The sequence below is a fragment of the Prionailurus viverrinus genome, chromosome E2 (assembly GCF_022837055.1).
Source record: "Prionailurus viverrinus isolate Anna chromosome E2, UM_Priviv_1.0, whole genome shotgun sequence".
Taxonomy (NCBI): Eukaryota; Metazoa; Chordata; class Mammalia; order Carnivora; family Felidae; genus Prionailurus; species Prionailurus viverrinus.
In genome coordinates this window covers 49,939,599-49,961,628 of record NC_062575.1, presented here as the reverse complement: position 1 = coordinate 49,961,628, position 22,030 = coordinate 49,939,599, and the positions used below count along the sequence as shown (strand labels likewise).

Genomic DNA, 22,030 nt, shown 5'->3' with positions numbered 1-22,030 from the left:
GCCGGCCCACAGGCCCCTGCTCCCGCACACTGGGGAGGCCGGGGATTCTCAGCCCCCACTCCCCGCCCCCCGAACTCGGAATTCTGAGATCCCCGCCCTGTTCTATCTAGGGATCCAGGCGTTTGGGTTCCAGCCGCCGCCATTTCCCGCAGGGCCCCCAGCCTCCTCCCCTCTCAGGCCCAAGAGTCCTGGCGCCCACCCTCCTCCTTCCTCGGGACCCAGGATCCCCAGCCCCCCCTCCCCCCCCCCCCAACTTTTCTCTTTAAGGGACCCAAATTCCACCTGGCTTTGGATAATCTCACAAGAATCCTAACGGAGCCGGAGGAACGGCCCGGAACGGCTTTCTCGTTCCACTGGGCCTCCGTTTTGTCTCTCGGAGGCACGGAAGGCGGGGCCAGCTTCGCCCAGCGGGTCACTCGAAGCCCCATTGGTCGATGTGAAAGCATCTGATGAGCTCATTGGATGAACCCGAAGGAAGGCCGCACCCCCCTTGGCCCCGGAGAAGAGGCAGTCTTGGGAGGTGCGCATGCGCAGGCTGGCGCGGTGAGCAAACCCGAGGCGGGTGGGGGGGTGTGAGCCCAGGGACGTAGCTGGTGTTTGTGGTACGCGTCGTGCGAGGCAAGGTGGGCAGCCCGTCCTCAAGTGGCCTCGTTGACCCTTTTCTCTCACTGAGCTGTGGAATCTCTGCTTCTCCAGCCAGGCTAGGAGGTCAGACCCTTGGCCATCACCCACTGAAGTTCTCTCCCTGTCCGAATGGCCTCCCATGTTCCCAGTCTGGCTCCTGCCCCAGCACCCACCCGGTGGCCATAGGCACTGGGGAGGCAACGTGATCTCATCACCCTCACTTGCAGTGGTTCCTGCCCAGCCCGGGCGCCTCCCTCTGATCGCATCACAGCACCGGCCCCTCCATGGCCTTCTGGAAGGCCGAAGAGAGAAATGCCGGCTTCAGGGTTCCTTCCAGCATCCCCGAATGTGTGCATGAGCCTCAACTCTGAAGGCGCAGATTGCCGTTTTGGCCGACCCACGTGGCCGTGCCACTGCCACGACTAAGACGTGCCTTTCATTCAGATTTCTTGTTCCTGGCTGAAAATTCTATCTCGTCTATAGGTGAGCTTTCCAGATACGTATGCAACAAGAAGCAAAGGTGCCCTTTTTGTGCTTCCCGACTTAGTGCTGTTTCTGTAAGTGAGTATTTATTTTGAATCGAGAAAATACTACAATGAGAACTGAAACAACTGGGAACAGTTAATGCAAATGTGAAGCGAAAACAATTTGTCTAGACTAGGAAGAGTATTCTGACCTTTTAGAAACCACCCCCCAAAAATTTTTTTTAATGTTTGTTTATTTTTGGGGGGGTGGGGGAGGGGTAGAGAGAGAGACACAGCGGATCCAAAGCGGGCTCGTTGCTGACAGCAGCGAGCCCAACGTGGGGCCCCAACTCCCCAACTGTGAGATCACGACATGAGCCGAAGTCGGATGCTTAATCGACTGAGCCACTCAGGCACCCCCCAAAATGTTTTCAAAGATTAATCCAGGACAAAAAAAAAGCTGCCATTAGGTTATAGTGTAGCTCTAATTATTTCATGTTTTAACGCTCAAAACACTAAGAAGAGGCATGTGATTCATGGGGTGAGAAACAATTAGGTGTCAGATGCCTTTAAGTCCTGGACTACAGGACAGTCTGGGTTGGGATCATTAGGAGGCAGGAAAAATAAAGCACCTTACAGCAAGGGCCATGGCCAGTCCCAGCCTTGCCCCAGCAACCAGTCTGGGGGTAGAGCCCACAGATTTCAGGGGAGGAAGTCTGTCTGTTATGATGGTGGGGAGCCTGGCTATTCTGTCCACACTGTCTGGTCGGAATACCCTGGAACATTTGGCGGTTCTTAGAATAAACGAAGGGACCGTCGTGGTTGATGCCTTTTAACAAGGAGCAGACTTATGGGATAAGCCGTTTTTAGTGCTTACTGTGGTTTGGATCCCACCCTCAGGAGCAAAGAGAAAAGATAGCAAGAAATTCACTTCAAACACGGGGTCCCTGATGCCTCGCCCCGAGTTTTCTCATCTCTCAGGACTCTGGGAGTCCCTATTCCCAGCCCTCTCCTCCCTTGGACCCAGGAGTCCAGGCCCCCAGCCCCTCCTCCCTCAGACCCAGGGGTCCTGCCCCCAGCCTACTGTCACCTGGACCCAGAAACCCAAGCCACTACCCACCTCAACTCTCAGCATCTAAATGTAACATAAAAATAAGGTACCCTTTGTGAACTTTCAGGATTGGTACTATTTCTGGAAGTAAAGCTATATAAATGAATACATTTTAAATTAATTAATTAAATTAATTATATTTTAGAGAGGGGAGGGAGAGGGCCAGAGGGAGACGGAAAGAGAATCTTAAGAAGACCCCACATCCAGCGTGGAGCCCGACACAGGACTCGATCCCACGATCCTGGGATCATGACCTGAGCCGAAATCGAGAGTCAGATGCTCACCCGACTGAGCCACCCAGGGGCCCCATGAATATTTATTTTTAATAGAGAAAATGCCTCAGTAAGAATGGTGTTAGTAAAAGCTCTTAATTTTATGTAAACATATATTAAGAACTTTCAATTGGGGACAGTTAGTATTAAATATAATTACTAATATGTTATTAATGAAGACATTAGGGACAGTGAATATAAACATGAAGAGGTAGCTCTGGTCCCAAGGACCCTGTCCCTTAGGCCCTGGGGGTCTGAGCCACCCTCCCATCTTTTCAGGACTCAGGCTCCAGTGCTCACAGCTCTCGGTCTCTAAAGGTGCTCCGGTTTCCTGCAGCACTGTGTAACTACTGGGGAGGGGCTGGGTCCCAGTGTTCGGTCACAACTGCCAGTATGGGACCAATGGGGTCAGAGGGAACCAGAGGGCAGAGAGGGTGGTTGGGAGCTACACAGCCACCTGCTTCGAGCTCCAGAATCTTATCTCTGTGCCCTCATCCCTCCCCATCCCTCTGACTAGCACTTGTCCTGGCTCCTGTCCCGGTCCCACAGCTGGCTTCTAGTTTCTGTCATGAACACCATCTTAAATTGGCTCTTGGCCTGGGAATTTGTTTGTTGGGGTCGTAGTAACTAAGTGCCACCACCTGGGAGGCTTTGGTTTTGGAGAAGGGTGTTGTCTCTCACAGTTCTGGAGTCTGGAAGCCCACAGTCAAGGTGCTGGCAGGGTCGGTTCCTTCTGAGGGGTGGGAGGGAAGGATCTGTCCCAGATCTCTCTCCTTGGCTTGTGGCTGGCTGTCTTCTCCCTGTGTCTTCACATCCTCTGCCCTCTATGTGTGTTTGTGTGCAGATTTCCCCCTTTGTATAAGGACACCAGTCATGGGGCACCTGGGTGGCTCCGTCAGTTAAGCGTCTGACTTCAGCTCAGGTCATGATCTCACAGTTCATGGGTTTGAGCCCCGCATCAGGCTCTGTGCTGATGGCTCACAGCTCAGAGCCTGGAGTCTGCTTCAGATTGTCTGTCTGTCTGTCTGTCTGTCTCTCTCTCTCTCTGCCCCTCCCTGCTCTCTCTCTCTCTAAATATAAATAAACATTTAAAAAATTTTTTTAAAAAAGGACACCAGTCATACTGGCTTGGGCCCCACCCTAATGACCTCATCTTAATTTGATTGCCTCTGTAAAGACCTTGTCTCTAAATAAGGTCACTTTTGGGGGTCCTGGGGGTTAGGACCGCAACATATGAATTTGGGAAGAGGGGGGACACAGTTCAAGCTATCTCAGACTGTTCGATTTGTGTTGCAGTCGAAGTGGTTGAGGGTGGAATAGCGCTCCATGGGGGTCCCAGTGCTGTTTTTCATTCCTTCTGTCTTAGCATCATTCCTGATGCAGCCTTTGCCTCCCAAGGAGGCTGCCTTGGTGAGGGATGGCGTGAAGACACAGGATCAAGGGGGCATCCCTGGAGCAAGTCAGGGGCCCAGGGGCTGCGCTCAGGGATCCCAAATCAGCCAGCAAGCAGTGAGCTGAATTCAAGGTTCTGTCAACACAGGATGTATGTAGTGCCTCCCAGTGGGTGACTGTGCAGAGATCATCCCTTCCTGTCCCAGCCTTTCACCCGATTCCATTGTGAGATGAGTGATGGGAGACAGCTTCCAGGCACTAGGTCTGATTTTGAGGGGGTGCTGCTGCGGGATTTCACCTGCCTGCAGCTCTGCCCCATCTTTGACATCTTTGACATCTTTGAACCGTGACATAGTGAAGCATCTGTGATCAGCCCATGTCTGTCCCTCCAGGTTCCAGGCTTGCAAAGGTGATCGTATTCTTGAGTCACAGTCCAGGTGACCTGACCACAGAGTCCCTCAATCTTGGATTTAAAAGGGAACTTGGGGGCACCTGGGTGGCTCACTCGGTTGGGCGTCTGACTCTTGGTTTTGGCTCAGGTCATGATCTCACGGTTTCGTGAGTTCGAGCCCCACATCCGGCTTTGCAATGACAACATGGATCCTGCTTGAGATTCTCTCTCTCTCCCTACCCCTCCCCTGCTCGTTCTTTCTCTCTCAAAATAAATACAATTTTTAAAAATATTAAATTTTGTTTAATCTTTATTTATTTTTGAGAGAGAGAGAGAGACAGAGGGTGAGCAGGGGAGGAACAGAGAGAGAAGGAGATACAGAATCCGAAGCAGGCTCCAGGCTCTGGGCTGTCTGCACAGAGCCTGACGCAGGGCTCGATCCCACGAACTGCGAGATCATGACCTGAGCCGAAGTCGGACGCTTAACCGACTGAGCCACCCAGGCGCCCGAAAATTTTAAAAAATATTAAAAAAATAAAATAAAAGGGAACTTGGACCTCTTTTTAAGAACACATGTAGCACCACTGTTGTTCACCTGGAGTATTGCAACAAGCCCTCCCCCTGCCCCATGCTGATCTGTTCCCTACCTGGTATCAGAATGATCTGTTTAAATATAAGCCAGATTGTGTCACTTCTCTGTTTAAAGCCTTCCAATGGATTTTCCCATTTTACAGAAAGGGAAGGAAGGAAGGAAGGAAGGAAGGAAGGAAGGAAGGAAGGAAGGATTTCTAAATACTTGAAATGGCCTTGAAGGTTCTCCACATCTGGCCTCCCCTACCTCCTCATCTCCATGTTCTGCCCTGCTTTTCCTCATTCTCCTCCAGCCACACTGGTCTTTGGGCTGTTCCTTGGATTCATGGCAGGCACATATCCGTCTCAGGGCCTTTGCATATGCTTCCCCCACTCTCTGAAGGGGCAGAGAGAGAGGGAGAATCCCAAGCAGGCTCCATACTCAGCCCAGAGCCTGGTGTGGGGCTCAATCCCGCAACCATGAGAACATGACCTGAGCCGATATCAAGAGCCAGACACTTAACCGCCTAAGCCACCTGGGCACCCTGCAAATGGTATTTTATTTTATTTTAAGATTTTATTTTTAAGTAGTCTCTACATCCATCGTGGGGCTTGAACTCACAACCCCAGGGTCAAGAGTAGCATGCTCCACCAACCAAGCCAGCCAGCCACACCCCTGCAAGTGGTATTTAAAAAATACATATTTCACTTTCCAGTTGTTCATTGCTACCATCTGGAAATATTTAAGAATAGGTAATACAGAATAGTGTGGAATATTTAAATTTTTTTAGCATGGATATAGACTAGTTTAGCCCTACTCCTAAGGTATAACTTTTCTGGGGTCTCTACTGAATGTCCTATATGTTCGTTGAGGTCTGTCTGCTCTGGTTTATTGGAATTTGAATGTTTTCCTTTGGATATTGTTCTAAATATAGCCCCCTGGAAGGTTTTTTAGGTTTGTACCAGAATTCACAGACTTAGATAAGGGGCTTCCCCCGCTCCCCCATTCTAAAGTAAATTGCCTGTATGTATCCGCTTGCTTAACCCTAGTCAGGTAGCATGGCATTTTATTTGTGGCTTTTTAAATTCATTTTTGGCATTGTAAAGATAGCCCCGACCCACTTCTATATCACGAACACAAAAGGAGGCATTCAGAGTTAGTGTGGGTTTAAAACTTGATTCACTGATGTCAATAAAGTAACAGTAGATCTTTCCTGAGGTCCAGTTTTTAAAACCATCAAAAACTCGGTGGAAATTCTTAACAGTAAAGATGACAAAGAGGGCAAAGGGGAGTCGATGAATTCATTCCCCTTTGGCCTCAGGTAATTCAGATTTTACGCTCTTTGAGTGAAGTGTTCGCAAATCTCCGGAACTCTCTGGAACTCAAGGAGCCGAAGAGAATTCTATAAAATGCCAGCTCTCTGTGTCAGGAGATAGCTACAGAAAACACACTCACCTCTTCAATTAAAACTCTTACATAGTTAGGGGCACCTGGGTGGCTTAGTTGGTTGAGCACCTGACTCTTGGTTTCGGCTCAGGTCATGAGCCCAGGGTCCCTGACAGCACAAAGCCTGATGTGGGGCTCGATCTCACGAACCAAACTGTGAGATCCTGACTGATCCACCCAGGCGCCCCTATTACCTATGTTCTTGAGGTTATTTTTATAAATCTATTATATCTGTAAGTAGAAATAATACATGATGGTTGCCACGGGGCATTTCTTCCCAACTCCCTGTTCTGTGACATTGTGGTAACTTGAAATCAGTCATGGTGGGAATATTTACACCATGGGAATAGGCAAACACTACAAGTCAGAGCTTTTATTTCTCCCCTCAGGGAAGCAGTTAAACATTTACCAGCACACTATGAGGGTGCTTGGCCTTATGTTCAGAGGCAGATATATGTAGAAGGGAGCTTTCTCCCCGTTTCAGTATTGAGCCTTTTCATACAGGTTATATATCTATGACGTGCATCGCATCCCCTAGATGGAGAGCATTTGTGCAGTGCACAACCTGACCTACGTTCTCAGTGGTCCTGACTCTTTGTTATATATTGTCACAGCAGACAACATATTTAAAATACAGGCTTGCTCCCAACTCTTGCCCATCCTTTGTGTTTCCCTGGATCCAGCCTTACCATTGTAAGCAGCAGTTTCTTTAATAAATTCTGCTCAAATCACCCAAGTTGGGGTACCATTCATTTCCTTCTGGGACCGTGACCAATTCAACAATCAGTAGGATCAGGAAACAAATCTGCATTCGGGGCGGGGTATTCTACCACACGGAAGAAGCACAGGCAGAGCTCGACCGGGGGTCCGATGAAGCACAGGTAACGCCAGTCCTATGATCATTTCACAGTTGCTCAAATGATCACTTGGTGGTGGCAGTGACAGAAGCGGAAAGTGCAGTATTGGGGGGTGCGGTGGCTGTGGCACCGTTCTGCGGCAACAGTGGTGAATGTGTTGGTGCAGGCGTCAGCCGGTTCCTTCGTATAACCCCACAGAGCAAACACGGAGCCACAGGAAGATGAGAACGTCCAACTGGAAAAGCGGTGGGCGGTCAGAAAGCTTCCTTGGCGGAGTGTCCCTTCCTGCTCGGCAACTCTCCATGGCTCCCTGCCCTCCGGAGACAGGCCGACCCCTCGGTCTGGCTTTGCAGGTACTTGACCAGCCCCGGCCCCCCGCCGCTAGCCATTCCCAAGGTCGTTGCTGCCTCCTTGACCCTGCACTGCTGTTCCTTCTGCTTAGAATGGCTCTCCCTTTGTTGCCCACACCCACCTTGTCTACCTGGAAAACTCGTAATCACCCCAGTTCCAGCTGCACCCCATCCTCTTGATGATCCCTTCTCAGGCAGACCCTTTTTTCTCTTTTAAAGTTTATTTACTTTGAGAAAAAGAGCGAGCACACAAGGGGGGCAGGGGCAGAGAGAAGGAGAGACAGAACCCCAAGCAGGCTTTGTGCCATCAGCGCAGAGCCGGATGCGGGGCTCAAACTCACAAACTGTGAGATCATGACCTGAGGCGAGATCAAGGGTCAGATGCTTCACTGACCGCGCCCCCCAGGCGCCCCTCAGGCAGACTCCTCATGAAAACAGCAGGCTTGCTCTTTCCTCCGGGTCTTTCACGTGCTGTTTCCTCTGCCTGTTACCATCCTTTCTTCTGCCAATAAACTGCAGCTTATCTGTAAGACACAGCTCACGGGTCACCTCCTCTGTGAAGCCCTCCTTAATGCTCCCCCCTACCCGGGACATCAGTAGCTTCCTCCCCTGAGCTCTCCCAGACTCCCTTCGCCACAGCCTTATGACCACCTGTATCTCTGATGTCTCCCCTCCTCCTGGAAGCCCCTTTGGGGCAAGGACGAGGTCTGAGTCCTCTGGGGTCTTCAGGAGACCTTGGAATCCTGCATGAACTCACTTCCCATCCACAGAGAGGAATGTTGGCTGAACTCTCTGGGCACCTGTGTGTGTGTGTGTGTGTGTGTGTGTGTGTGTGTGTGTGTGTAGGGGGGTTCAGAGCTGGAGGGTGTGGGCAGCTTCTTGTAGTAGTTGTCAGGACACATGGACGCAGAGGCCGGGGGCTGCCCTGGGCTCCTGGACGTGGGCCTCCTGGCCCACTGCCACGGCGCAGCCCTCGGTGAATACTACGTTTCACCACCTGCAGGATTTCCCTACATCTTTCAGGGCCACCCGAGTGCCGTGCTAACCCAGCAGCTACCCACTGCCTGGCCCCGGCCCACCGTACAGATCTGCCCTTAAACCCGGGCTGTTTTACCCCTTCTCTGTAAACAGATCACAGAGTAGCCTCGTGAACCCGCAGGTGCGTGTGGAGGGACGGGCGGCAGAAGCGGGTACCGTGGGCACCTGAGCCACCTGCCGAGGCGTTCACCTGTGCCCCCCACCCCGTGAGAGCCTGATCCCATATGCACCTTTTCCCTGGGTGGTGGCTGTCCCCGTGCCTGGCCGGGGTCATGGTTTGGTAGCTCAGACACTACCCGGCAGGTGATGTGCAGTGCAGGTCACTATGGTGTCCCATAGGCCAGTAGCCAGACTCCCCTGGGACACAGTAATAAGCCAGGAGCTGCTCTCTAACCGGAGGATGGCTATTTGCAAAAGGAGACATACGTACCCTTTGCTCCCAAACCCCGACTTTCTCACTTACCCTCTTAGCTCTTTCTGTCACAGAAACTTTTCAAAGACGTTGGGTCTGTTGGGTCACATGACTTTCGTTCCAGACCCTTCCTACTCTAGGATCTACTCACAACTGGCGGTCTTGTGGGTTCCCTCAAAAGTGAGTAGGAGTAACACGTCAAAATGTGCTACATTTCTGTCCCCCACCCCCCAAATCTTTAGGGACCTATCTTTGTTCTAAAGGCAGCCGCATAAGGTGTAGCAAATTGTCTCGGAAAGAATGCTGCAGTTTCAGTTACCTGCCGTAAGCCGTGGTCTGGAAGCAGCTGATCCCCCTTCTGACACAGGGTCAGAAGGTCGGTCCTCGCTTAACACCCTGTCTCAGTCCCCCGGTCATTCCCCTGGCTCATCACGGGGGCATGTTATCATCTCACATCATCACACAGAGAAGGGTGAGCCCAGGACGGTAAGATATTTTGAGAGACACGTTCACATGACTTCTCTTACAGTATATTGTTACGATTGTCCTATGTAAACATTAGTCATGGTTGTTAATCTCGCACTGCACCTAGTTTATAAATTAAACTTTAGCGTGGGGGGGGGTGCCTGGGTGGCTCCGTCGGTTAGGCGTCTGAATCTTGATTTCGGCTCAGGTTGTGATCTCACGGTTCGTGGGTTCGAGCCCCGTGTTGGGCTCCGGGTTAGCCGCGCAGAGCCTGCTTGGGATTCTCTCTCTCCCTGCCCCTCCCCCACCCCTCAAAATAAATAAACTTAGAAAATTGAAACTTTAGCATAGGTATGGATGGGTAGGAAAGGAACAGTATACAGAGAGCTTGGAACCACCGTGCATTCAGGCATCCACTGGGGGCTTTGGAATGTATCCTCCGCGGATACAGGGGGGGCTGCTGTTTGGGGACATGCCCTAGACCTATGGGGCCCCAGGGTTTACACCAATATGATGGGGTTGCTGGATGTGGCCCCGTTGATCTCTCACCCTCTGGTACACACATGTCTCATTTACTGAATCATCAAGGGTGTTTGCTACCTCTCGTTCACTGTGTCCGAGTCAATAACACAAATCCATCAATGCAGTGGGTGAGTGTGATGTTCTGTAGAAAATCAGATGATCAAGGTCCCTCTGAACCATATTATAGGACAGAGCAGGAGAGCCGACCTCCTTCATGGCGGGGATTAACGTCCACCCAGAGCCATCATCCAAATAGTCCCTGCAAGGTCTGAGCATTTATTTGCCTTTGACCGGTGCCCAGCTGCCCCGGATAAATAGCCTCCAGTCTTTCTGGTACAGGGGATCAGTCACTGTCTACACCCGCGGTGGCATTGCAGGGTCCTTCTCAAATGGATCCGGCCTCCCCCCTCATTTGTGAAGTCCCAGGTCTATGAACAACCCATGAGCTAAGGATAATCATCACCCTTTCTGTACAGAAGAGGGTGAAGCAACTGGAAAGGGGGGAAGGGAATGACCCAAGGCTACACAATCAGGGAGCGACAAGATCCGGCCTGGTAGCAAACAGAGTTTCACACACCCGAAACTGTAAGCCTTTTTGCTAAATAGCTCCACGCCCAGCCTTGCATTTGCTACTTGAAATACACAGGACTCCCAGGAAGGTTGCCTTAATATCCTGACTCGGTCCTGTCTTGCCAGGCCCCTGCCAACCTGCCACTCTCAACACCCACTACCTCCTCCTTGCTCCAGCCTAGCCGCCTCCTTTCTTTCTAATCCTCTCCATAAACCAGGCATGGGCCCACCCCAGGGCCTTTGCACCTGCTCTTGCCTCTGCCTGGAATGCATTTCGTGCATGTCTTCCATGGTAAGCTCTTTCTTTTCATCCTGCTCTCAGCTCACAGGCCACCTCCTCCTGGAGACCTTCCCCGATCCCAGTTCAGTCACTTAACTTTCACATCACTTGGTCTTCACCCTGCCCAGCACCCAGCACCATTTGCATGTGTGTGTGTATGCTCATGTGTTTGCTCCATGTCTCTCTCTCTCGATCAGGCATGAGCTGAGCAGAAGCTGGGCCTCATTCTTGTTGGTCTTCCTGAATCCCCAACAACTGGGATGGTGCCTTGCACAGAGTCCAGCTTTAATAAATATATGTTAACTAAAAGCAAGACATCAAATTGACTACCTATGACCCTATGTGCCTCTTTGCCCACCCTTCCTTCTCTTCCTCCAGAAACACTGCTTCAGAGGGGTGCCTAGGTGGCTCAGGTGGTTAAGGGCCCAACTTCAGATCAGGTCACGATCTCACAGTTTGTGAGTTCGAGCCCGGCGTGGAGCTTCCGCTCTCCGTGGGGAGCCTGCTTTTGGGTCCTCTGTCTTCCCTCTCTGCCCCTCCCCTGCTCACTCAGAAACACTGCTTCAGGCCATGCACATCTCCAGAGGGCACCATTATTCCCACAGCAACAATGTGACTCATTGGGGAGGGGGTGGTGTTTCTAAGGCCCACAACCCGTACAGATGTAGTGATGGCTCTCTCGCCATCTTTCACCGTGCATTCATTCATTCATTCATCATTCATTCATTCGTTTATCCAATCAGTATTTATTGAACACTCATTGTATACCCCATTGGTAGTGTCGATGCACTGAGAGATGGGGAAATGTGACTCTGCCTGTGTGGCAAAGTTTAAACTGAAATAGAATGTATAAAGATGTCAAAAATAAACATAGAGTTGTAAGTTACACGTTAGTCTCTTTCTCCTCTGCTACGGCTCCTCCCACTTTCCTCTTCCTCATACACACGGGCAGATAGCCCTTATTCCTCCCCGGGCCCCTCCTACCCAGTGTGCTAGAGCTGGTTTGTACAGGCTTGCAAAAGCCGATTGTTAAATATTTCAGAATGTTTCCAGCTATTTGTTAAATGACTGGTAGCTTGAAATCAGACATGGCAGAACTATTTATACCACAGAAATAGGCCCACGTTGGGACGCCTGGGTGGCGCAGTCGGTTGAGCATGGGACTCTTGATTTCGGCTCTGGTCATTGATCCCAGGGTTATGCGATTGAGCCTCGCATTGGGCGCCCCGTGGAGCTTGCTTGAGATTCTGTCTCTCTCTCTCTCTCTCTCTCTGCCCCTCTCCTTTGCTCGTTCTATCTGTAAAATTAAAAAAAAAAAAAAAAGGTAAATAAAAAAAAGAAATAGGTCGACGTTACAAGGCACAGCATTGAGGCTGTTTTTCTGAATAGCTGCTTTTCTAGCACATCCCCCTCCCCATCTCTCTCTGGCAAAGAAACGTGTTGTTGTCAAGGAATATCCTGTCTTGGACAGAGATTTACTTTCCACTACCACCCCTCCACTCGCCATACTTCAGCTCCCCAGTGGGTGGGTGCCCGGGAGGTGGAGACGCGGGCCTGGATTGCTACACGTGGGGAGAACAGCGGAAGAGAAATGCATGAGGGAAAATCATGGAGAAGGGAACATAAAGGTAAACAATGGAAGAAAGAAGTGAGAAGCCAGAATCCGCATTGGGCAGAGGTTAAAGTAGAGAGTAGCCAGTACGCGCCCAACAATGTCCTCATGGGCTGTTGGGCTATTTCCCCACGTGGGGCCAGGTTGCAGTGAGGAAACCGCCTTCCCAAACTACCTTGAGACAGGGTGGGGGAGGGCAGCCTTATAGCTGGGCTCGGAGGAAAGGGGGCGGAGTGGCTGGACCAGTGGGGCCTGGGGGCCCGGATGTTTCTGATTGCTGGGGGGTGGGGGGTGGGGGGGGCAGGGTCAGGGAGCCTGGACCCCTGGGTCCGGGGAAGGAGGGAGGATCCGGATTTCTTATCCAGTGAGATTCAGAGGGTGGGCCCAGACCTCCTCTCTCCAGGCCCTGCCTCCCGCCCTTTCCTGGCTGCCTGGGGTGATATAAAAGGTCTGGGCCCCCAGAAGAAGAAGGAGCCAGAGTCCCAGCTGCCCTGACCATGAGCCCTGCGCTGCAGCTGGCTCTCCTGGGCGCCACCCTCGTGTTGCCCCGTGAGTGAGGACCCCGACCTGGGAGGGCGTTTTCCTGGAGGATGGGCTCAGATGGATTTCTCTCCCCGTCTCAGGAGCGCAGGCCCTGACCTGTCAGTGGGCGACACGTGAGTTTCTGATTAATGTATCGGAAATGCCCTTTCGGTGGAAGGCGGACCACGAGGTATGTGCCAACGGCTGGGGCTGCCAAGACACGCTGATCCTCATTGACAACGGTGAGAAGAGCCCCGTGGGCCTCAAGGGTGACTCTCACCCTTCCCTGGGAGAGACATCCCTCCCGTCCCAGTCCTACTGTGTTGTGTAGGGACTCAGCCAAGGAGCCGTCCCCTCCTTGGCAGGAACAGCCCCTGGGGCTCCCAGTCGCCTCTCCAGCCTCTCACCCCAGACTACCATCAGACCCTCCCTCTAGGACCCAGGATCCAGGGCCCCAGCCCCTCCTCCTCTCTCAGACCCAGGGCTCCAGGTTTCCAGCCCCTCCCCGCTCAGACCGAGGCGTTCTGGCCCCCAGCCCCCTCCTGCCTCAGACCCAGGGATCCAACTTTCTAGTCCCTCTTCCCTCAGACCCAGGATTCAGACCCCCGGCCCCTCCTCCCTCCTGGGTCCAGGCCCCCCAGGCCCTCCTCCCTCAGACCCAGGGGTCCAGGGCCTGCCTCTCTCTCTCGGTGCAGGACTGCAAGTGAACATAGTACTCACCAAGGGCTGCACCCCGGTGGGGAATCAGGATGCCCGCATCACGGAGCACAGGGCAGGCCCCGGCCTCGCCGTCCTCTCCTACACCCACGTGTGCCGCCACGAAGACAACTGCAACAGCCTGTCCACCACCCTCCCACTCTGGGCCCTGCCCTCCACCGCAGGTGCGGGGCTGCGGGCTGCGTGGGGAGGCGGGACTCGGGAGGCACAGGGGGCGAGAGGGGCTGTCAGGAGCACTGGGGGCCGGGAGCAGCAGGGCTGAGGGGCAGACGTGAGCACAGAGGGACCCTCCATTTAGCTCCCTCTTCCCTCCCTCCTCCCTGTCCACTCCCCCTGCGGCTCCCTCCCTCAGCACCCCTTCTCCCTGTCCGTCCTGGAGCAGCAAACCGCACCCATTTTCTGGTGTTCGAGCACCTAGCATGGCCTTCACCTGGCGCCTGCTCCTTTCTCCTCCTTGTTTCTTTTTCTCTTCAGAATTTGGTCCACTCACGTTTTATTTAGGCTTTTGGCATTCCCTCTTCCAAAGTGAAATTGGCCCGTGACATTTTTTTTTTTTGAGTCGAGCTGACACACAGCATGACGTTAGTTTCGGCCGTACAGCACAGCGATTGGACAACTCTGGACCTTACGCTGTGCCCACCGCAAACGTAGCTCCCACCTGTCACCATACATCGCTATCACAGCGCCATTGACTATATTCCTATCCCTGCCTGCCCTGTGTCACCAGTCAGGTCTGGGGCCACGTGTTGTGTTTCTCTACCCTCTGGAATCATTTGTGAACTTAGGTGTCTGATGTTCTCGCACTGTTTCGTGGACCCCGGGGGGTGAACCACCTGGGTTCCTCCCAGGGCACCCCTCCCCCACCGCGCCCCCTCCTGTACTCGGGCCCAGGCGCCCCTCCACCGTCCTCTGGTTCCTTCCCTTCCTTCCTTGCTCTTTCCCTTACCACCCGCCCCTGATTCCCTGGCGTGTCTGCAGAGAGGAGCCTGGGAGGGCACACCGGTGGGAGACTGGGGAGGTCGCTCCTTGGGACCAGCAAAGCCAGGGTGGAGAGTCGTAGGTCCCCATCCAAATCCAGAGCCCTCCGTCCCCTCACCAGGCCCGGGCTCCCTGCGGTGTCCAGTCTGCTTGTCTAAACAGGACTGCGAGTCTGTGACAAAGGTGACCTGCCCGGCCGGGAGCACGCACTGCTACCGTGGCTCAATCCAGCTCCGGGGAGGTGAGCCAGGACAGGAGGTCCCCGTGGGGTGCTAAACCGATGGTGGGGGAAGGGTCTGAAGACCGAGATCTGGTTCTCTGGTGGGTGCCGGGGGAAGCCGAGACCTGAGAAGGGTGGGTCTGGCCTCCGGGAGCCGCGCCACCCCCCCCCCCCCCCTCCAAGGGCAAAGCCTCCCTCACCCTCTCCCTGCCCCTGTCCACAGGGGGTGTCTTCACCGTTCTGAGAGTCCAAGGATGCATGTCCCAAGATGGCTGCAACGTGCTTAATGGGACTCGGGAAATCGGGTCCATCGTTGTGAGTGAGGACTGCAGCCCTAACGGTGGGTGTCACGAGAGAAGCGCAGCCTTGGGCGCGAGGACCCGCTGGTAACCTAAATGTTTGGTTTTGGTTTTGTTTTGAGAGAGAGAGAGACAGACAGAGAGACAGAGCACGAGCAGGGGAGGGGCAGAGAGAGAGGGAGACACAGAATCCGAAGCAGGCTCCAGGCTCCGAGCCGTCGACACAGAGCCCGACGCGGGGCTCGAACCCACGAACCGCGAGATCGCGACCTGAGCCGAAGTCGGATGCTTAACCGACTGAGCCACGCAGGCGCCCCCTCTAAATGTTTGTTTATTAAGGCCAGATTGCGTGGGTCTTTGGAGTTACAGTTTAGGGACTAGGGATTTTATTCGGAGAGGGATGGGGACCTTTTTGGATGGAGCCTTCTGAGCAGAGGAGCTTGAATCGGCTTTCCCCTTACGAGGGGTGCTGCTGGGGGGCGTGGGCCGGAAATCAGGGTGGGGGAGCAGGTGAGGGCGTGTGGTCCCGGGCCTGGCGGAAGCAGTGGAGATGGTGAGAAGCCGTCAGGTTCTGGAGGTAGGTTTGCAGCTTGAGCCACAGGATTTCCTGATGGGTGCAACCCAAGAGGAAGGCAGTTGTCGAGGATGACGGCAGTGTTTTACCGGAGCAGCTGCCTTTGGCCAAGATGGGGAGGACGGGGCCCAGAGAAGCGGGTCCGGGCTCGGGGCAGGCAGCAGAGGGCGACTTGGTCGTCTGCGTGGTGGGAAGATGAGCAGGCCTCCCTCGTGGGCTTGTGGCGAAGGTCACATGTGTGGATGCTGCCTCGCCAGCCCAGGTGTTTCAAGGGACACATCCCTCCTGGCCACATGAGGGCCAAAGAGAAGGTCTAGGCTCATGGTTTTCAAAGGGACTCCTGAGGGCGCAGGGGCCGAGGTAGCCGAGGATGGCCGTCACCCCCCCCCCCCCCCCCCGAGGAGCCAGAACACCTGAGTTCCCAGCTCAGCTCTGCCAGTGACCTGTGGTGGGACACGGGGCAAGCTACTTAACGAGTCCTCTGCCTCTGTTTCCCATCTTTTTTTTTTTTTTTTTTTTAATGATTATTTGTGTATTTTTGAGAGGGAGCTGGGGAGGGGCAGAGAAAGAGGAGAGAGGGAATCTCAAGCGGGTTCGGTGATGTCCCACGTGGGGCTCGATCCCACAAACCGTGAGATCGCGCCCGGAGCCAAACCCGAGAGACAGACAGTTAACCGACTGAGCCACCCAGGTGCCCTCTTTCCCACCTGGACAATGGGGCGATGATGGTGGCTGGAGGTGGCTGTGAGGAACTGAGGTAATCCCGGTGGCCGCAGGGGGGCGGGGGGGTGGCTCAGACGCGGAGTAAAGGCTCCGTACGCCCTAGGCATTTTGAGTATTTTGCTCCGGAACACAGGGTTTCTCAGTTGAAAGAAATCTATGGGGGCAGGCTCCCCTCCTCATCCAGGTGAGAGCCCTGAGTGCCACACAGGAAGTGGAGCCGTTGTCCCCGTCACGCCCAGTAGCCTTCCTCGAGGGTCGTGGAGAAAGGCTCCTGCAGACGTTCGGGCAAAAACGGGGCGAAGGATGTGGATGGGACTCCGACTTCCAAGGTCCCTCCTAAATCTAAGGTGGCAGGACTCTGTGGCCGGGTCACCTGGAGAATGCCTCGGGGACGCATGGGACCCGGAGGGAAGGTGTGGCTGATTCCCTGGCTTACACGGACCCTGCCATCTCCTTCTCTGCAGCTTTTCTGACCTGTGAATGGGGGAGCGAGTTACACACTGGTCGAAACCTGTCTCGGATGCCCATGAGGTGGACCACGACTCGCAAGATTTGCGACCCTGGGGAGGTGTGTGAGGAGACTCTTCTGCTGGTAGAGGCAGGTGCGTGGGCTGCGGCAGAGGGCGAGTCTGGGCTCCCGAGTCTCCTCCCCGCCCCGGGTCAGGTCCCCCAGCTTCCTGCCTGGTTCCCCTCACGCTCAGGCCTGCCTTCCTCTTTCCGTGCCTGGGTTCCCCCTTCTGGGAACGGGGCAAAGTGACAGCAGCGATAGTACCGCCCTTGCTGCCTCGCGAGAGGCCACGTGAGGGAGACGGAGAACGGAGCGGGCACAGAGTGACCTCGCCGGTCTCGCTCGAGATCTATCGAGCGCCTGCCGTGTGCCAGGCACTGTGGGTGGCACCGTGGACCCTTCGTATCCTCCTTCCTCCAGCGTTACGAGCCAGTGGGGAGGCAGCGAGAAATGCAAACCCAGCAGGGGAAGGTATGGGAGTGAAGACAAGAGCAACCCGGCCGGGACAGGAGGCGGGGAGAGCGAGGTGAAGGCTGCCGTTGGAAAACACGTGCTCTTGGGAGGCCGTACCGAGCGAGTGACGTTCGAGGAAGAATGAAAACGCCACAGAGCTGACTCTGGCCCCAGCCTTCACCCTACACTCCGTGTGCCCTGTAATCAGGCACTGGCATTACCCCTCCACCCGCCTGCCGGGCGTCAGGGAGCCCCTGGCTCATCAGAGCCCGACTCCCCCAGCCCAGCTTCTGCTCTCTCTCACCCCTCAGGACAGAGCTCAGTCATAGTGGGAAGCAAAGGCTGCACCAAGGGCAGGCCGCAGGATGCCCCGACTGTCTCCATACACTCGGGGCCCCCCGGAGTGCTGGTCGCCTCCTATGCCCATTTCTGCTCCTCCAACGGGTGCAACAGGGCCAGGAGTACCAGCGTCCTACTGAACTCTCTCCCTCGTCCAGGTATGGAATCCCAGGGGGTCGGGTGGGACTGGGGACACTGAGAGATGGGGAGGCACAGAGACTCTGGGGATCGAGGAGGGTGGCTACAGCTAGGAGCAGAGCCGTGCGCCCCAGCCTTCTCTCTACTTTTCAGCTGCCCCCACCCCGGGAGACTTGCAGTGTCCCATCTGTGTGCGGGGCTCTGCCCCGTGCCCAGAAAACCCGGAAAACGTTACATGCCCTAACGGCACGACTCACTGTTACGGCGGTTACATTAGGCTCTATGGAGGTGAGTCCTGATGGCCAGGTCCCAAGCATGCAGGGTTGAGGGCCTGGATTCCGTGGTTCTGAGGTGGGAGGGTGCTTGAGGCCCTGACTCATGGGTCTGAGGGTACAGGGGCCTGGGAACTCAGGTTTCTAGCTCTGAGGGAGGAGGGGACTAAGCCCGGCCTCCTGATCTGAGGGGGCCGGGATTCCGTGGGTCTCAGGAATTTAAGGGTATGGTCCTTTGAAACCTCTCTGACTCAGTCTTCACTCTCTAGGTGGGATCACCTCTAAAATCCATATTCAGGGCTGCGTGACCGAAGCTTCCAGCTCCTTGTTGAACCATACGCAGAAAATTGGGATCTTCTCCGTGGCTGAGAATTCGGAGGAACCGCTCGAGCCCTTTCTCCAAGATGGAGCTGTCCCCACCCGCCTACTGGCTTGGGTGGTGGGACTTGGCTTGTCCCTAGCCCTCTGGTGTGGGATGCCTCTCTGCTGAGCCCATTTCCCGATGATTCTCAGCTCCTTGCTGATTCCCCGAGCCAACTTTCCCTCTGACCTCATAACCAAACAGCCTTGGGCGTTGAACGATTTCCTTGTCCTCTCCATGAATGATCATCCCTCGACACCCCCACAGACCTCCGTGACCTGATAACAACACGCCGCTGGCAGCGGCAGAACTTGCCCTCTGGGAGAGTCAAGGAGTGGCCACTTGTGTCCGATAATAAAGGCATCGTCCTTTCCCTGAATGCTGGGGTCTGTCTATGACAGGGGAGGGCAGGACCTGCGGAGATCTGACGTGGGGAGGACAGGAGCTCGGTGAGAGATTCACCATCTCAAGCCCTTCCTTCACCGGCCTGCTGCCCGTGCCTCATTCCAGACTGAGTGGCAGCAGGGGCGTCAGGATGTTCCGGCCCAAGGAATCTGGGCATCACCATGACCTGAGAGGAGGCGTTGCACTACAACCCGTGAGGCTTCTCTCTGAGCAGGCAGGGCCTCAGCACAAAGGGGGCTCAGCCCGCCTGAGGAACTTGACTTAGGGTTTGTGCGGAGTAGAGAAACACAAGGTTGGTGCGGTTTCCTGAGGCTGATCTCACTGGGTCTCTGTCGTCCCCCTGGGCCCCGAGAAGGGCGAGGAGAAGTCATTACCATTACTGGGCTCTGTAGGGAGAAGGGCAGGTGGGGGAGGTCGAGAGAGGGCTGCCTTGTAGGCGCTCTGATCTCAGCCTAAAAGGGCGCCTGGGCGACTCAGTCGGTTAAGCGGCTGACTTTGGCTCAGGTCGCGATCTCTCGCGGTTCATGAGTTTGAGCCCCACGTCAGGCTCTGAGCTGACAGCTCGGAGCCTGGAGTCCGCTTCAGATTCTGTGTCTCCCTCTCTCTCTGTCCGTCCCCTGCTCGTGCCCTGTCTCTCTCTCTCTCTCTCTCTCTCTCAAAAGTGAATAAACATTAAAAAAAAAAAAAAAAAAAAAGCCACCCAGACCACTCTGTAGGGAGGGAGCTGAGGAATTACCACCCCAGCCTTACTCAGTGTCCTCCCTCTGGTCTCCTGTTAGGGGCTTCTGTTGACTGAGCCCTCCTATAGGAGGTCCCATGGATCTGCCGCGCAAGGCTCAGAGCAGGGGGAGAAGGGGAGACGGAATCTGGAGAAGGAAGCCAAGTGTCCAGCCCGGTCCACGCTCTTCCCTCCTTTCCTTTGTCCAGGTGAAAACCAGAGCCCTCAATTTAGAAGACACGCAATTCTCATCCATTACTTAACCACAGGAACACGGTGTGCTAATGACGATGTGTCGGACTCTCACAGTGATAGACACCTGTTTCTTCAAGTGCCGTGGGGAGAGAAAGATGGGGGTGGGGGGAGAAGATCACATAAAACGAAGCTGCAAAGGTCCTGGGTGCATAGCGGGAGGTGATCAGAACTGCCTTCTCCCCCCACACGCTCCATCCATATCCTCTTGCCACCTGCCAACGCCTACTCGCAACACATTGCTGTGTGACACAAATCCTTCTTACGAGGGGTGGGTGTCTGATGATCTCATTTTCATTGGCTGTCTGCAGTTTTCCATCGAGCAGGGCCACTGGCCCCTGAAATACGAAGTTGTCATCCGGTTTCCACCCTCTGGTGGTCAGGTTCCATCTGGCGACCAGCAGAATGACCCCACCTTCTGTTACAGCGGCGCGGGTAAGCACAAAAATGGCGAGGCTGCAGTCGTGGCTTCCAGTGGCTTCCATAGAACTACAATGGATTCCCCACCCACCTCAATCCCGAGGCCACAGAGGCCAGAAGCAAGAATCCTTTTTTTTTTTATTTGTTTATTTTGAGAGAGAGAGACCATGCAAGTGGGGAAGAGACAGAGAGAGAGAGAGGGAGGGAGAGAGAGAACCCCAAGCAGGCTCCACACCACCCTGCAGAGCCTGATGCAGGGCTCGAACTCACAAACCGCGAGATCGAGACCTGAGCTAAAGCCACACACTTAACCGACTGAGCCACCCAAGCACCCGGCACGAATTCTCTAAGTGGGTCATCGAGTGCACTGGTGGGAGGGGCTCTCCCTCATTCTTTTTTTTTTTTTTTAATTTTGACATTTATTCATTTTTAAAATTTTTTTTTTCAATGTTTATTTATTTTTGGGACAGAGAGAGACAGAGCATGAATGGGGGAGGGGCAGAGAGAGAGGGAGACACAGAATCAGAAACAGGCTCCAGGCTCTGAGCCATCAGCCCAGAGCCCGACGCGGGGCTCGAACTCACGGACCGCGAGATGGTGACCTGGCTGAAGTCGGACGCCTAACCGACTGCGCCACCCAGGCGCCCCTATTCATTTTTAAGCGACAGAGAGAGACAGAGCGCGAGTGGGGGAGGAGCAGAGAGAGAGGGAGACCCAGAATCTGAAGCAGGCTCCAGGCTCTGAGCTGTCAGCACAGAGCCCGACGCGGGGCTCGAACCCACGGACCACGAGACCATGACCTGAGCCGAAGTCAGCCGCTTAACCCACTGAGCCACCCAGGCGCCCCTGTAGGCATTTTCTAAGTTCCCAAATGGTAGTGTTGGCAGAAGCACTGAGTACAAGGAAGGCAAATGGGAACCCATGGTATGTGCCAGTCCCTATAAGGGTGAAGCTTAGCCCTCTCCACGATGGGGTATGTGTCCTGTGTAGTCCTGCTGTAGAATGACACCATGAGGCACTCCGCATTGGCCTCTGCCTCTGTTGGTTTGGGCCCTGAGTTCAGTCAACACCCAGGTCGGCCTTGAGGAGAGGTGGCCCATGTGTTGTAACCGTGTGGAGCTTCCACCCCTGCCCATGGGACCGCTCCTCAGTGCGTGCATTCTGGTGGGCATCGGCGTGGGTCACGAAGATTCACGCTCCGTGTCTACCCCCAGAGGACCATGCACGTATCTTCCCCAGTATCCATTTTACCCTTTTAGTCTTTTCTTTCTTTTATATACTTTTATTCTTTCCAAGTCCTTGGCTAGGTGGCTCATATGGATCCGTGCATCAGTGGACCTAAGGACGTCCCTCTGTCCCGTAAGGTGGAGCCCTGAGGTTTTGCCACCTGAAGGACTTCCCTACATTATTCTTTCCGGACCACATGGGTGCAGGGCTAACCCAGCATCTACCCACTGCCTGGTGCCAGCCCATCGTACAGACCTATCTATAAACCTGGTCTATTATTTCTCTTCTCTGGGATCACAGGGAATATCCGTAAGCCCATAGGTGTCGGTGGAGGGAAAAGCATCAGGAGCAGGTGCCATGGGCATCTGAGCCATCTGTCGAGGCATACGCCTTTGCCTTGTATTAGTGCTTGAGTCTGATCTCATACATGCCTCTTCTGTGGATGATGGATGCTGTGTGCACACCCAGTGTCATGGCTTGGTAGTTTTCATCCAGGATGTGATGGGCAGTTCAGGTCACAATGCCCT

At 54.4% G+C, this 22,030-nt stretch overlaps 1 protein-coding gene across 3 annotated transcripts; it reads left to right on the top strand.

Moving 5' to 3' along the window:
• The first annotated feature begins 300 nt into the window (after nt 1-300).
• CD177 (CD177 molecule) lies at nt 301-18,860 on the top strand. 3 transcript variants are annotated; one of them, XM_047835514.1, is made up of 12 exons: nt 301-543; nt 1,108-1,181; nt 7,327-7,481; nt 13,001-13,141; nt 13,595-13,780; nt 14,716-14,835; nt 15,038-15,154; nt 16,875-17,012; nt 17,339-17,389; nt 17,683-17,868; nt 18,002-18,136; nt 18,390-18,860. In XM_047835514.1, exons 1-12 carry the CDS (start codon nt 463-465, stop codon nt 18,608-18,610), a joined length of 1,605 nt encoding a protein of 534 aa, XP_047691470.1. In that variant the 5' UTR covers nt 301-462; the 3' UTR covers nt 18,611-18,860. The 3 variants fall into 3 exon arrangements, with proteins under 3 accessions (XP_047691470.1, XP_047691471.1, XP_047691472.1); XM_047835515.1 differs by lacking the exon at nt 17,339-17,389 and having other exon boundaries at nt 310-543; XM_047835516.1 differs by lacking the exons at nt 301-543; nt 1,108-1,181; nt 7,327-7,481 and adding an exon at nt 12,731-12,926.
• The last annotated feature ends 3,170 nt before the right edge of the window (nt 18,861-22,030 follow it).

Excerpts from the sequence above, each read along its gene's own strand:
- CD177 (XM_047835514.1), top strand. The coding sequence starts at position 463 with ATGAACCCGAAGGAAGGCCGCACCCCCCTTGGCCCCGGAGAAGAGGCA. Across the intron at positions 15,155-16,874 it reads TGAGGACTGCAGCCCTAACG|CTTTTCTGACCTGTGAATGG; the intron begins GTGGGTGTCACG and ends CCTTCTCTGCAG. Across the intron at positions 18,137-18,389 it reads TTACATTAGGCTCTATGGAG|GTGGGATCACCTCTAAAATC; the intron begins GTGAGTCCTGAT and ends TTCACTCTCTAG.